General features: G+C 37.2%; 1 protein-coding gene across 2 annotated transcripts in view; it reads left to right on the top strand.

Moving 5' to 3' along the window:
- Positions 1-17279, top strand: part of LOC138189584 (discoidin domain-containing receptor 2) — a 143802-nt gene that overhangs the window by 54596 nt on the left and 71927 nt on the right. For both annotated transcript variants that reach the window (XM_069131632.1, XM_069131623.1), the window contains exon 2: positions 7940-8074. In XM_069131632.1, the coding sequence (XP_068987733.1) occupies positions 7984-8074 (91 nt within the window). In that variant the 5' untranslated portion in view covers positions 7940-7983. The remainder of the gene's footprint in view (positions 1-7939; positions 8075-17279) is intronic.

The raw sequence follows: 17279 nt of genomic DNA, 5'->3' as shown, positions 1-17279 counted from the left end.
AGCGGCTGATTATTATACAGTATTTTACAGGGACCTGGTATTTCTGTTATTGCATGTATTCATTTATACCGCTGTTGAACATTCATTTTTCTGTTATAATAAACTCCAGTTTGCCCATGTTATAATGGTATGTACATATATAGTAATTTATTATTATAAGAATATAAATAATTAATTCTTTCATTATAAGTTAAATTTAATTGTATATTTCATATATTTAGATAAAATATTTCATTAATTTCGTCACTTTTCGCTATACTGTCGACTGTATTATTCATTTTTGGGAACAAGTATGCGTTAAAGTATTCTTATTGTGTCGTTAATGGAAAATTGGAATAGGGACTGTGAAAATTGGATTAATCTTCAGTTCACGATCGGAAATAGTCGAAATTATATAAAATTATGTAGAAATTATCATGACTCATTATTACAATCTATGATAAGCTATACCATTTCTCAATTTTCTCAATTCTCCTCTAAATTTACGTTTTCATCTATGTATTACAACGAAACACAATAACTTATTTTTCATCACACTCAAGATAATTTAATGTTAAGTAATGAAACTCACACAACAATAACAATACTCTAAATCTTAGAAGCTTCATCTCGTTATTAATCAATATATATATATATGATACTACCTATGATGCATCCCTACACTGTAATATCTCAAATAAATAACACCATAATATTAAACTACATCCTAACTCCGACTAGCTTCAAATAGAACCTGTAATATATTAGACACGTCACTCTACCCTTCCTACCCATAACAACCATTTTACACCAATTACCCTCACGTCATCATCCTATCTCTAAATAATTCATGCAACCATAAAACAGTCAGAATTTCAGGCATGCAGTTAGAAGCATGTAGTCTGTGAAAAATATTACAACATACGTGACTAGGGAAAGGGTAAGTGCTAAATAGATTCCACAAACACGTGGTCGTTATCTCGAAACGATAGACTCGAGAAAGCCGCGGGACACTGCGAAAGGAAATTCCACGAAGGGTTCTGGCGGATTCGCGTGAAACGGAAGGGCGAAATTCTCCCGGCACTCTTATGTGTTGCGATAGCTTAAAACCGCAGGGTACGCGATAATAGGCAACGATAGATCCACCGGGGTGTAGGCGGTGTTCCACAAGCTATTCAGAACGAAAACTCCTTTGGGAGTACGTCTTACACGCGGACAAGCAACCGCGGCACAGCAGGATACACAGATATCCCGCGATTCCGATTTCTCAATTGTCGAGAACAATATTGCCGCCGAGAATGTATTAACCTTTGCCGAGGGTAATTTGCCCGGGGGCTAGTCTTGGAAAGTCTAGAATTTAACTGTTCGCCAGGCAAACTACTTCGGTGGAAGGTAGCGAACGATAAGAGAAATATTTATCGTCACGTGTTCGTAATATTTGTTACAAGTGGGAGATTCTGCGTTTCTTCTAACGGCTATAAAGTAAATTTTATGTGTATTATTTTTGAATATAAGAAATGTTTTTGTTAATCGTGACATAGGAATTTATTAAATTGTTTGAACTAAGTGCTACTTAGGTAATCGATCGGTCAATTAATATTTTGTCTTGAAGTATTTCCAAATATCAAATTTCTTTTTGGTAATAGTTTTCGTAGTTTTTTAATCATTGGAACATAATCTATGTAACATATATGATGAACATATAGTACGCTGGAAATATATCGCAAAACCTTCACGATCGAACAAATTTTCGAAGCCTACATTCGAAGCATCATTTTCAATACAAATAATTTACCAAGTAGTGCAAACTCCACGGCTGCTTAATTTCCTCTGCATGAGTCCACAACAACAGGGTGCAATGCACTCCGCAGCAACAGAGTAAAAAAGAAGGTCGAGCCACCGACGGTATAATGGAATTGGTTTCCAAAATTACAAAAGAGAGATAAAGTTCGAATCAGCAAACGGTGCGTTTTAATTAACCCAATTTCAAAGGGCCGAGAAGCGGTGTTGTGTTGTGTTTCAAGTGGCCCTCTCCGACCTGGTCAGTTCGCCGATTTTCATTAACGGGATCTCCGCGGGCGACGAGAATTTCCATGACTGTAAGTACATGTTCGTACGTAACATTCAGACTATAACATTGCAATAGACACGCGATGATAGTATAAATAGTGCTCTTATAGGATTATATACAATAAGTATTGGCTACAATAAGCACACATTGGCAGACCGTTTTATCTATTACAGCTTTTACGTACTAATTAATTAGATCCGAGTATATTAAATTTCGTATCATTCAGTAGAATTCTCACATTTATAGTCATATTACTAAATGATAGGAAATTTAATATATCGTTAGTTAGATGACAAGCAGGAAAAATAATAGAAAAATAAATTATTCATTATCGAACGAATGAATTTTAGAATTTTGGTTGTCTGTCATATTATCCAAAATCTTAGATTACCATGCAACTTTCATTCACATCATAATTTCAAGCATTCTATTAAAACTCTATATCATTCACACTTTTTTTATTTCCTTATCTGTAAAATCACCTTAACTTCAAAAAACATTCCTACATTCCTAAGGATAAATCAATAATTCCTTTCCCGTCATTTCGTATGCTAACGTATTCTCATATTCGATTTGGTAAAATCTTGCCGCTCGTAAAATCGTCGATGGGGAAAGGTTCAATGAGACGTGGTCGTTTTTCGACGATTTTCGAGGGTAAATTTCGAAGGCACGGTTATCTGGCCCGCGATACGAGGTAAGTCTCTGCGCAGGTATCGTCTGGGATCTGTCTTTCGGGATTTCGAGCATTCGACTGACTACAATCCGCAAGTTTCACTGACTCCGTTTCTCGTGGTCCATAAAATCTCGAATGTATTTTGCAACGGCAGCAGAAAGGAATTGACCTCGCACAATCCTCGTCATTACGCTGCAAGTCCTTGGAAACTACTTCCGGATCTCGAAAAATTTCACCGAAACCGTTCTTGTCTTGCCTTTAACGGTGAAACTTCGTCGCGATACGGTGCTCGTTTATGTCTTCTGAGTAACCGTCTTGCCGTTTCTGCAGTCAGTTTCTATCTTCAATATTCTTCTCTTATTTTTCTCTCTCGCGAGTTGTTGATATAATTGTTGAAAAAATTTTAGGTCGCATAATGGCGGAGATAAAAATTAAAGTTCGTACGCAGAAGACTTCTAGAGCAATTAACGCGCGAAACAGAAGAGGAGAAATTAACACGTTAACTACTACGGTAATCATCGATGACTCACGATTTACTATATTTTTTAGGATGATTAAAACAAGATAAATTTCGTGGATTGAAAAATTTCCAACAATGTGACTGATTTATTGACATTATTAGAGAAGAATGTGCGCAAGTACGATATAACATTTTGCAAAAATTTAACGTTTCCGTATAGTATGTTTCAATCTATTGCGACTCCCAAGGCAAAATATATAAAATTCGCGTAGCAGTTAATGTACCAAACGATACATTCAAAGTTTAATAGCGATACCGGAGAAATGTCTTGGACGAAGTGAACTGCGTGTGCTATGAACTTCGAAAATGGATAACGAGCTATTGCAGTCACATCGGACGATCGATACTGCAATGGGCTAGGCTCCTTTAGACACGGTCATCGAAATAGGAGATGTACATATATCTCGGCTATCAAATCCATGAAAACGTAATCGATGAATGTCGAGTGCGGTTAATTGTTTGCACGAAAAAAAAGGACAACGATATACACAATATTTCCCCTGTTGGAAATATCTACGTTTACAATAATTGCAATTAGCGACTCATTAACGAGGATATTTGACACAGATACGCGAATGTTACGAGAATGGCACCATTTAATTAACAGATAATCTAATATACCGAGTGTGGTAATAAAAACTTAATAAAAATCACGATGCGTGTCATTTTACTATGATTATAAATTGCGTTGAATACGGTTATCGACATTTTGAAAATGATGGATTAATTATGTTACGTAAAAGCAGCGAACAACAATCCTTTTATAATATAACGTATAATATAATCCTAATATGACAAAAACAATGTCAAATGCAGAGACACTTGAACTCATGTAATCACATGTTGGTATCCTTAAATCCATACAATATATGTAAATGTCATCGGAACTCGATTGATTCGATGATCATATCGTTGTGAGTATATGACAGACGTGGAACACTGTAGTCGTATGTATGCGGTAGAAAATTGGTCATTAGCGACATTTCGAATATTAAGTAAATAAAAAGAGTAGTAACTCGTTTCTGAAATTTCGAAACAAATATTCCGAGCATAGAAGCAAACTTCATTTTGTCAATACCTTTGCATAATGTTTGAGAAACTGTAGACTTAGTTTGGTAGACATATAATAAAAGTTACCACCAACCTAATTTAAGCACGTCGAGTTTAATGAAGTATCCACGATAAAAATTATATTTATATTGCTGCTATAGTGAGTAAAAAATGACGCAAAAGGAAGAAACTCCCGTTACAATATTATTCAACTTGGCAAAAGAAATATTACATGTGGAATTCCACAACTAGGTCCATAGAGACCAACCATACCTAAGGATGTAGATCCTTAGATGCAATTACAAATGACCTTGGATCCACATAACGGTTAACGAGGTTCCAAGAGTACCGATAGTTTTGGGCAGATATCGGTGGTTCCAGGGTTTCCGAAGGTATTCAGGGTCTCAATGGTTTGCGGTGATCCCGGAGGTTCCAAGAGTTATCGGAATCTAGGTGAGCTATTGATGGTTACCAGGGTTCCTAGAAACATCGATGTTGTCAGAGCATTTTGGCATCTTCAAGGTCTTGAAGGTAGATCTCAACAGTTCCGAAGCCTCACAAATTCCCTAGAATTCGGAACAAATCTTTGGAACTTCGTAGAATCTTTGCCACCTCTGAAATATTTTAGGAACTTTTACATCCCTGATCCTCGAGAACAATTCAAAAGTTCGAAAGTACAAATTCAGAAAGTTTTTAGAATTATTAGAACCTTTCGTTTCTCAAGAGTCAAATATTTCAGAATCCCCTAGATTCGCAATATATTGAAACGTTCACTTACATAGGGAACGTAGAAATGCCCTAAGACGTTCTGGACCTCCTCGGAACCACCGAGATCCTCGATACTCCTGAGGACGCCTGAAACTTCTGAATTCGTAGAATCTTCCAGAATCTCGTGGAAACCCTTCCGAAACCCTTGATATCCCCGAAAATTCTTGAAACCAGCGGAACCTTTCGCAACACCCAGATCCTCGAGATTCTTGAGACGAGAGTCGGGGATCTCGTTGATAGGCACTATAGATTAAGGCGATTCTTTTATCAAGTACAACGATATCTCGGTTTAGTTGTACCGTATCTTGAAGGTTTAAGGTTTTATGGTCAGGGTGTTATAGATTTAGAGATACTTTTATGGCGAGTCTTTTGTGTTTTGTGACCTTCTTTATCGGGTCTTATGGAATTTAGGACCTATTTCACTGTAGGATTTTAGTTATAGCACGGTGTATAGATTCTATGAATCGTATAATAATTTTTACTGATACGATATACTTTCCTAAAAGTACGTTCTCTTGAGAGACCTTATTTATCAAATTTTTTAAAACTCCAATCACCGGGTCTCACGAATGGCAAAATTTTCAAGAATCAAAATACGCAATACCGTAATACACGTGTTTTACAATTTTTAAATATGAAAGTACGTATACGTTAAAACTTTTCAATATAACAGTACGTGTATCTTAAATCCTTTCATAAAATACCATTTTGCACTTTTCGAATCTTTCGTATCGCGTCGCAGTCGCTAGGAATGCAGCCAAAATATCACGAGCATTCAGGCACAGGCCGACAGAGACTTTGACGCCTTTCGTCTCAATCAATTACATCTCATGCCGTTAATTACGCTTTGTCTAGTTGCTGGGACTGAATCGGGCGAAATTCCGTTCTTTATTTCGCCGATAGACCAACCAGATGGCACGTCGAATAGTAGTTGCGTGACCGTAAGAGCCGTTTCCGACTGCAGTAAAAATGGAGCAAAGCCAAAGGAATGCCTCCCCTTTTCTCTCGTCTCGTTTCCTCTTACTTAGTCTTTCACACGATCTGGCAGAGGAACGCAAAAGTGCAAGGCTGGGCTAATTGAGCAGGGACTCGATTACGAGTCAGTATTTCTGTGTTTCTCCAGGCGATACACGTACCACAGGGACTATCAGGGCTGACTGGTTACCTAGTGTCGTGCCAAGCAAAAGGAATGCCTGAATCATTCGTGGTTTTACTCGTGAATCGATCAAATCCCCTATTTTTAGGGTTCCTTATTCCCTATCGTTCGATGTTATTACGGAAAAGGTATTGATAAAATCGTACATAAAATGTTAAGTTAATGCTACGCATTTTTATTGTTTAAAATAGATCGTTCTAAGGTTTATGATAGAGAAAAAGAAATGTTTGCTATTTTTTAATTATTATTTTATTATTTTCGGAAGCCTTAACATCTGTTAAAAAATGATTGAAAGTACGAGATACAATTATATCGAATACCAGGGAAGGTATGAAAGCGTTCTAATAGCTGCGGAGGTTCTTCTCTACTTGTATCTGCACTACGCGTCTGTTCTTTTACTGTACAGTAAGGAAATTGAAAGAAAAGGGTTGGCTTTCCTTTTGATCTTTAGTCGACCTAAGTTTCAGTCTATGATTTAGGATACGATGTCTTGACAATAAGTTGATATAATATCTTATCAACGAGCGAGATATTAAGACATAGGGAATTATATTACAATAAAACTCATCTGCAGATAAATAGTTTATTAGAGCTCATTTAATAGGAGTTCGCCTACAAATAAGTAGAGTCAATCTGGAAGAGTACATCTAATTGGGAACTAATTAAAATTTCATTCAAATAAATAGAATTCATATATTTATTATAAGCCTTACAGAAGTCAAACTAATCATTCCCATAAAGTATAATGGTTTAGTTTCCGAAGAATTAAATCTTGATTACTTTCGTACCAAAATTGAAAAGTTTTCAGAAGAAGTCCATCTATTTGACTTCCCATATAATTCATATTTATGACGATAGTTGCCAATTTTTGACGGTTTCTACCCCCTGAACGTGTGACCCTGTAAAGATCAATGGTTTTATCGGATCCAAGGACAACGGAGAAACTAAATTGAGAAGGAACGATAACGTTTCGAGAACGCGAACGGATGGCGTGCGTGTCGCGAGGAATAAAAAGGCGAGACGAGATATATCTTGGGAGATTGATGACTGGTACGATCGACGGTGCCTAGATGAATGTTGGTATTTTGTATTGTAATGTATATTGAGCTGCTCGGGCTATTTATTTCCGAAAGATCGGGCTACCTTGGTGCTTTGACGACATGATTTATTATAGTTCTATGGAAGAAGCTCGATTATCGATAGGCCACTCAGAATTTTAGTATCGCGCTACAACTACCTACTTGGTAGTAATTTTAGTACGATTAATGATATTCCATAATACATTGAAGAATATTTTTGCAGAAATTTCTAATCTGTAATACATTATTGCAGAACAAAGATACTTAAAATATTAATAATTTATCATTCAATCTCTACCTTGCGTTTGTATCGATGATTTAAAAGTTTGTAATAATTTGACTACGATAGTGTAGTACTTTGCTTATTCGTTTGAAAATATTTAATCTGTTGCCGTGCATCGCAGAAAGGTACGGATATTTAAAGAATTATCGACTTATTATTTAATTTCCACCTTAGATTATCGTCCCTGACACACATCCGAAGTTTCGTGTTCTAAAAAAGGAAAGAAAGCAAGGTAGAGCAAGTAACATTCAGAAACTTAAGAAAGTAGTCGGGAACTTAAGAAAGTAATTTTACCGGGCGGCGCGGCGCTCGAAAGTATATAAACTTGGGAGTAAATTTTTTGTCTCGATGTGTTTTCAGGCGATTGCCACGAGCTTCCATGAAGACACCACACCTCGGCGACCATGAAGACTGATTGCCTGCCAATAATTGCCAAGTTCTGCGCGCTGCTGACGCTGTTCGGGACCAGCCTCGATGTTCGAGCACTCGATATACGTGAGTAGCCAGACACTTCCTCTTTTTTTATCCCATTTGCCCACCTACTTTTTGTTCTTTTTTCATTCTTTTTATTTCTCAAATTGTCCCTGGATAAATTGCACTCGAGTGCACTTTGCCGACAATTTAATGCACGCTACCACCCGCGATTATTAATTAGATAAATTCCATACGCACACCGGAGAATACTATACCACAGCGATGGTATTCGTCGGTCGTGTTTTATTCAGATTTCAATCATTTCGCTACGCTGTACGTATAGTTGGCAAATTTTAATAGACCATGAATATGAAAGCGACCGTCACATGGATACAAATTTCATTTTAAACGACACGGTTTCTCCTCGCGTTCACAGTGTCGCGAAATACATTATCTTTGACAATATCTATTAAGTGTCGTGAAATTCGATTCCGGGTTTAATTATTATACCAGATTTGGCTAGCCGCGTCTCGCGCGTTCAACCTCCCGTAGCGGCACTGGATTTCATCAATCGCGAAACGCATGATGAAATTCGTGGCTGATCGACAAACGCCGGTGATCGACCGAAAAATTGTGTACCTTTGGACGAATTCGTTTCCGTTATACTTCTTGCAAACAATTTCATATGGCTTCTGAATGTGCTAGTATAGATCGTTCCTTTTTATTTTCACACTTTCCGCAACAGTGTCTTGCAGTGTTATGCGACTTGGAAGTTGTATATGATTATATTAATCTTCGGATTTTAGATTAAAGTAACAACTATAATGAATTATTATTCTTTGCTTCCCACAAGCAAACAAGACGCTTGTAGTAGAGAATCGAGACATGTCGCTTGTCAATATCGAATTATAAGTTACTTTATCCAGAATGACATTTGAAAAATAACGTGCGATATTCAGGGTGTCTCTTGTTTTAGTCATTGTATTATTCGTACGTTCTTTTATTCATTAAATATTTCATTTATATCACTGATTTACAAAGGCAATTAAATTAGTCAGTAAATTTAATCAATATCGCCCAAGCCAAATATCGGGATGCATTTCAAAAATACATTTTTCTTTCTTCAAACACGCAGAATACCAAAATATGTGAACATCGAAATCAGTTCATAAATTAAACCCGAGCCAAATATCAGAATATATTGCAATTTATTTCTTCAAAGCTACGGACTACTCTTTTAAAGCTTCGATCGAACAAGTAAATATTACTTCCTTGTACTATTAATCAACATACTAAAAGATCGGTTTCACAGTTTCTCTCAGCATCAAAATGAACATCAAAGTCAGTACTAAATTAAAATGCTAATCAGAACACAAATATATCAACAAATAAGTTTTTCTTAATATAAAATCAAAATACAAGTCAATTTCTTTCGGTGTCGAATAAAAATATCAATCAATTTCTCTTGATATCACATCCAAATATACACCAGTTTCTCATAGAACTGAATCGTTTCAGAATCAAATTCAAATATAAATCAATTTAAACCTTTCAGTGCCAAATCGAATAACAAAAATCAATTTTTATTAGTATCGAATTAAAATATAAATAAATTCCTCCTAGCATAGAATCAAAATATTATGTCGTCCGAATAGTTTCTTTCGTTTTATAAGGAAATAATAGATCCACAACATTTTCCGTTTTATACTATTTTATCGAATTACGTATGATCCATTTTGTTCTATCAAAATAAAGATCACTTTGTATAGAGGTTCATTGTAAAAGACTGGTTTCCTTCGGACTCATCAAGTCAAAACAATTCCAACAAGTCAAAATAGTTCCTATCAATATCGAGTGAAAATACGAGTCAATTTCTCTCAGTATCAAATTAAAATACAAGACAGTATATCTGTCAGCGTTAAGTCCTTTTAGAACCAAGTAAATATGCAAAAACATCAATATCAAAGTCTCTAAAACTTAGATCAGGAAATGGACGTACCAATTCACACTTCCGTTGAGAATAGCGAATTTTAGCCAGCGTTGCAACCACGGGAAACTCATTTTATTCGGTTCGAAGGTACCGTGTTCCGGTGTGTTCCCACTTTACCGATCTGCCCCGTCAAATTTTTCATCGGAAGCAGGTGATCACCGAGTTTTCATTTTCCTCGTCGACAAAACTCGGTCGGTGGGGGCGCCATCAGTCTGAAGTAATGATTCGCTATTCCGCGCCCGCCCGGGGGATCAATTATTTTGAATCTAATGCGACAGGATAAATTGCATCCCGCGGAAGATTCCAAACTCTCCCTCGTCGTCGTTCCTCGTCTGGTCGTCGTTGTACATCCGATGGCCGAGGATAGGGACCGATTTTACGCCGTGAGGCAGAGACCTGTCTTCGGAAAACAACCTCCTCGTTACTAGGTCCCCCGCATCCCATCCCGTCACTCGACAAATTGCCAATAAGCAAGTTCCATCGATTGCTCTGTCGGCGTTCCATGTATATTAAATGTCCCTGGGTCTCGTTCAGGTTCTACGTTCACCGTTCAAGAACCGTATTCCCGTTCTCCCGAGTTTTTCAAAGAAAGTCGAGCAAGTGAGATGATTTATAGACGTGTAATATGCTGCGCGGCCTCTAAAGTGCCATTTACATGTCGCTCTTTATTGTTCTTGTTAAATTTTAATTCGCTTTTTAATTCATGGGTGTCTAATATTGTTTACAAATCGTAAGTTTAACGTATATCCTCGTTCTGGAAATAATCGGGGTATTTATGGAGAATGAAGTAAAGTTGAGAAATTATTACGAAGTTGCTAGGGGATGTAGGAATTATTATCTGTTGTTTGGAAACTTGGATTACAAGGAGAGATTTGTAAGAAAAATGTTTTTCTCTGTTGTGTATTTTATCTTTGATCGCTATTTTACACAATTCTGGTACTCGTATTATTATCTTTCTAGCCCAGAGAATTTTTTGGAGATTAATACATAATTGTCCATTCGTTACTTTCTTACATATATCATAAATACGTTTCACAAATGTTTACTGTTCTATATCGTTATTCTATACCAATACAAAATTCCGATCGATCGATCTTCTTCTTGGAGATCTAAGACAATTGTCACGTTGCTTACGCAAGACCACTGAATATTGTGTTACCCACGAACAGGGGTGTATCTTAAATAATTATAAGCCTCTGTTGAAGAGAGTTGTCATCGGAGACAATATCGATTTTTATCAAAAAAGAAAAATTTCGAAAATGTAGTCTCCACTTAATCTTCTTCCTTCTTCCATTTCATAAGAATCAAATGAACGCATTTTACGGCCACTTAAATTACTTCAAGAAGAATAGTCCGTGTTTAGTCAGACGTATACCAATCGTAATATCTATCACTATGTGTACTCTTAAATTCTAATTCGAGTAGACAAATACGAATCGCGGAGATGAAATATTCGTATCATAGTAATCTAAGCCAATCACAATATCCTTCCTCCCTGAGCAAACAATTACGACGATTTAAGACACGGCACGGTGTCCCATGAATCGTCGAGGACGCGTACAAAGTTTCCAAGATTATCTATGTTTTCACAGTGACGCTATAAAGAAGCTCTGTCCGTGTCTCCGCCTCTCATCACATACCTGAAATATCGTTCCTCCCGGTATAGGAAAGATCGAACAAATTCCGTATACGTACGCTCGAACCTTCGAAACTTTTCTTTATCCGTCCCCCATAAAACAGACCTTATACGTGCTCGAAACTCCACATGTATTCCGCTACTGTACGCCCGACTTCCGACTCGCCAAAGTAAACGTCCTTCGCGAACAAAAAAAAAAGTTCTAACCCCGACCTGGAGAATGTCTCCTTCGATTCTTTTTCCTCTGATTACGAGAATCGAGATCGGTTAGAATTTGCTAAAGTTGTGGATACACGCTGCGTCTCACTACTATGAAGCTCAATCTAAAATTTTAAGGTTCTCCTATGTTATCAGAAGACTGTGGATTTTTGTGCGAATTTATATGTTTACGAATGAAACTGTGTTGAGGTTATTCGATGTGTAATCAGAGAAAACTCGTGGATAAATTGTAAGGCAGAAAATATATTTAAATATAAGTGTAATTATAAATAAGAATACAATTTGAGCTGGTCCAGATCCGCACGCTAACTGTGTTACCCAATAACTGAAAACCCCGAAGCCAACGTCGCCTGTCTACTGTTTATGGTCTGACTTCGTCGCAGTCTTTTGTCTACGCGCTGTCGATGGCTTCAGTGCTTGAGAAACTAAAAAGACCAGATGTAGAGTTTTCTTATAAGTGGTGACCACTTCAACAAACTGAAGAAGTAGAAATTAAATGGAGCTTTATTTTACATATTGCATATTTTAACGAGTATTCTATTACGCAGTTTTGTATATTTTTGCGTCTTTAAATTCTCCGTAAACGCATAAAAATCCGCAGCTCAGTTAGAATCAAGAGTAGTAAGAAACCGCTAATGAAAGTTTGTCGTAATTTATATCTCGTACTAATGCGGGAATTGAAAATGATAGGACAATTTCATATTAATGTCATGCAGTGCATAAAGAAAGTAAAATAACGTCAAAAAATGCATGAAAAATTTAATAAATTTATCCATCTAAATTGTGCAATTTAACCGTTGTGCGCCGGAAGGAAAAGAATTAACGATCGAAGAAAAACCGGATGGATCGAAAACAGGAATAGCAGGGATGTATACTGCATGCTATATATCCATGGAATGGTTGCTTGAAATTTTTAAAAGCCTCTTTCCTATGGAGCTTCGCAGGTTGCGTACCTTCCTCTGTTTTGTTATTAATGAGTCGATAAATACGTAAAAGAGAGAGAGAAGGAGAGAGAGAGAGAGAGAGGAACAGTATGATTTCGAAATTAATGTTAGATAAAACGGAAACCACCGTGGAGCGTTTTCAACTTTTTTACCTGGATAATGCTTGAAAGGAATGAAAACCGCAATGGAATATCGGGGCATCGCAACTGTCGCTGGAATTTCCGACGCTTGAAACTTTGACACGAATGTGCTCGTCGTATGGTCGCGAATGAAAGATTAAGAAAAGCGAAACGAAACGACGTCGACTGATGCAAAAGTTGCATAAAGCCTCGCGGTGGCTACAGTGTTTACAAAGAGCACTCGACAATTTTCTTTCTGCAACGCCATAACTAGAAACGTACAGTGGCTCGCGAAAGTATTTGAACACTGATTATTAGACTGCGAATTTTTATGCTATTTTATATTTTTATGAAGTGAACTAAAGAAACGAAATCTACACGGTAGTTTATCTCTGCCCAAAATAATGACAAGTATCTCACTTTCTATATCTTATATATTTTTTTATATTATATGCATTTCCTGGATTTTTACATTTTGGAATTTTTTCAAATGGAGCCTACCTAACAATTCGTTTTTCCTGCTAAAAATTACGACAAGTGCCCCACTTTGCATATTTTATATAGTTTTGTATATTATACGCATTCTCTGGGTTTTTGCGCTTTGGAATTTTTGCAAATGGAACCTATATAGTGCATAATTTGTTTCGCCTACTAAAAATTAGTTTTATATTTCATTTTGGATATTTCATATACCTTTGTGTATTATATTCATTCTCTGAATGTTTGCACTTCTAAATTTATCATATACGCATACAAATCCGTATTCTACCAATCATAAAAATCTTTCATGTGTTAAAACAGTCGATGTTTCATTCTGTCATCGACCTAGTGAATTCACCTTTGACCGATCTAATTGCCAGAAGCATAATTGGGAATAAATGATCGAAGGAGATGAAAGAAACAAATGACACTAGTTCGAACGGCAGGATTGGTTGGACTTTCAGGGAAACGGATAGGATGGAACGTGTTCCGTTTGTTCGACGCTGTACATGTCTCGCATCGATCACGACTGAGCTTTTTACGCTCTCGTAGCAACGGTGTTTTCTCCTCGTTCGATGCGATTTCGAGCATGTTGTTTACGGCAAGCAACATCGACCTATTTTGATTTTATCGATTTCCGAACGTAAACGCGAAAACGAAGACACTGATTACTCTTCAGAAATCAATAGAGTCAATTGTCCACGACGCACAGCCTCGAAACATTGACGTCAATCAACCGGCTGTTCCCTCAACGAGACCCGTTATCGTCGAGAGGGAAACTAAACTTGTAATCAACCAATGACTTCTTGATTTATTGCGAATATTGCGAATCGTAACATATATGCATGTAGGGTACTTCGCTGAAGAGTAATTTTGATACAACCGTCAATCAAAATACCAAATTCGAGTTGACGTTAAATCATGATTTATTAAAGTGGGATTTTCTGAAGGGAATTATTTTTTATTTGAGGACTTCATTTATTGTTAACTTGCTTCGTACACGTCTTGATGAATCGAATTGAGTTATTTCTTCAGAGTTATTAAAATATATATACTCGTTCACCCATCGATACCTTAATTGGATATCATCGTATTTTTGTAGAAAACAGATGAAAAAAAAAAAAATGATTCGAACATATTTGACCTCGTAAATTATGTCCTTCGGGTAATCTTTGATTTGCAAAAAGCGATCATTTGAAACAGTGTTCAAGTTATATTGCAAATACTCAAAGCGACGTGGAAACCAAGAAATCAGGAATTATAATCTGTCTCTCGTATAATGACGATACAGGCTGAATTAACATATTCAATATGATGATACATCAAAGAGAAGGGCGTCAATATTCAACGACGATGTCAGTACGTATAATGCTTTGATTATAGCTATAATGAATATCATTTGTTTCAATATTTTTCAACGATTTATTACATGTTCTAGACACTTTCAAGTAAAAACAAGAAAAATATTATTTCCAATGCTTATCACAGAAAATAATAGTAAAAACTCGCACATCGAACGTGTGAAATGCTATGAATATATTACTGAAACAAATAAGTCAAAATCTCTAGATTACTCAATCGGACAAAACACGTCGAAGCAGAAAAGTTCCTTACTCTCGACGAATAATAAATTAACCAAATAAATCTCTGAAAATTTTTCTAAAATTATTCTCCACGGTCACCAGGCACGCATCCGATTTACAACGATAAACATACCAATTCTCGACTCGCTAAAAGCTCCATTCCGCCAAACTGACAAGAGCGGAAACAACACAGGTATCATCAACGTCGCATCGTATCCGCTAAAGGTTAGTGCGATTACTCTCCCGTCGCGTTGCTGCAACCGAGTGACGAGTAAACGGAAACGCAAAGGATCGTGTAAAACACGGGAGAAAGAAGGGGACATAAGGACGCGTGAGATGGGGCAGCAAGAAGAAAGAGAGGCTGAGGACTGCAAAGGAAAAGGTCGGAAAGCGGGCGAGTTCATGGCGGACAAACCATTGTTGCAAGCTTTCGCCGGGTGCTAAGGAGTTCTGCTCGAAGCTTCCGTTTCCCTCGTTATGGTAAATGGTCTGTCTTGGTGGTTGAGCAAACAGTGGCACAAAGATAAGTGCAAGCACAGGACGCACTCGGACTACCATCTCGAGACGTTGTCGAGGACTTCTGGTCTTTCTCTTTGTTCCCCTCGTCGTCTCCTGGTCTCTCACTTTCCGTGGACCTAACGCTGGTCTCCCGAAAGGTGTCCAGTCGGCTCCGGGTGTCTGCTGAAACATGCATAAGGGCGACTATTGTTCAAGAGAAAATGATTACTTTGTGCACACTATACGAACGTATGAGAGATTGTTCTCGTAGTTGTCGTCGTCGTCGTTGTCGTATCGTTGTCCTTGTCGATTTAGGAACCGGAGGATTCCGTAGGAGAACCGCCGTATCGTCGTTAGTTAACTGATTTGAATGACAAAGGACCAGATAGGTGGTTAATGTATCATATTTGAACTGGTGCGGCTGAATAGACGACGATGAATGCTACGATACTCAAAGCATTATATGTGAGAAGTTTAACGTGTAACTGCCGGATTCAGGTGATAATCCTTAAACTTGCAGTCATTCTCGTGTCACTGGTTTCCTGTACCTACAGCGCGTCGCTCGAGCACGGTGGCGAACGTGTTTCGGCTTTTTGTTGCCCCGCGAGTCATCGGTAAGCTTGTTCGTGATGTGGTATGCAGACAAGTGAATTTAATTAACCGTGGAATATTATAGTTGGATTCCTTGCTGGTTTTAGAGACAGCAGAAGGTGTTATATTACTCACTTGTTAGTTCACCTGCTATTTATCATGGCTATTTATTATTTGTTGTTGGAATACAACGATATTAATCGCATACAGATGAGGTGATTGATCGTACGGATTCTTTCCTTCGTTGTCCAGCGATATCCCCACTAGCGTGCATTCATGAGATGTACCGCGCCAGCTAGCACGTGCATGCTCTTTCGAGAATTCAGCGGAAGAAGCGTAAGGATATGGATGGAACATTCTCGATGGGCACGTCGAGAAGCTACTAGAAGGTTCTATGGCACATGTGACGCCACACAGACACCCACACAGGTCACACTCATTACTGCATAGAGAGTGGGGTTCCAAACCTTTTCAAGGGCCATGGGTCACTAAGCAAGTCAGTCTGTGAATAACTAGCCAACTGTCTACATTCCACAACACTTACTTATATTCACTGTAATAATTGTTTAATAAATATCACATTATATTATTTCAACACAAACATTGTGTCTTCCACAGATTATTAATCTTAATTCCAAGATTAAATTCTAATATTTGTATTCTCTCATATTTTCTGTCTTTATGTTTCTTGATATTTCGTGATAATCTTCAGACATGAAAAGATTATTCAGTAGAAGGTTGGAGGTTGTTCAAATCGATTAATAAAATTGTTATACGACTATCTGAACTCTATTTTGACTTATCTTCACAATAAAGATATTTCATTTTTGATATTAACGAGATTCTATATAAATGTACATTACAGTATTAACCGAATCACTTGCAAGATATCAAATATTAATGAACTATTTAGAGTGCAAAATAATTAACTCGAACGAACGTAAACTAAAATGAATAAAATCAAGTAAAATCAACTCCGACGAAGTATTAAACTTTCGAAACTTTTCTGATTAAACCGAGAAATTCAGGAAAATACGATTCCTAAAACAAGAGTTCATACTTCTGTACGATTCGCCTGTAAACGCTTTGGAACCGCAATCTTAGCGAATGGCCCCCTTAAAATTTTCCAATAAAATCACATAAATAAATCATGAAACCGATCGTAAATATCTCATGAAACACTTTATTACGAAATCACTGGAACGAGGGAAGTACGAAAAGCTTCT

This window comes from Bombus flavifrons, chromosome 1 (assembly GCF_040668555.2).
Source record: "Bombus flavifrons isolate JBK064 chromosome 1, iyBomFlav1_principal, whole genome shotgun sequence".
Lineage (NCBI taxonomy): Eukaryota > Metazoa > Arthropoda > Insecta > Hymenoptera > Apidae > Bombus > Bombus flavifrons.
Note: the sequence above shows the minus strand (reverse complement) of the source record. Positions and strands in the feature narration are given on the sequence as shown.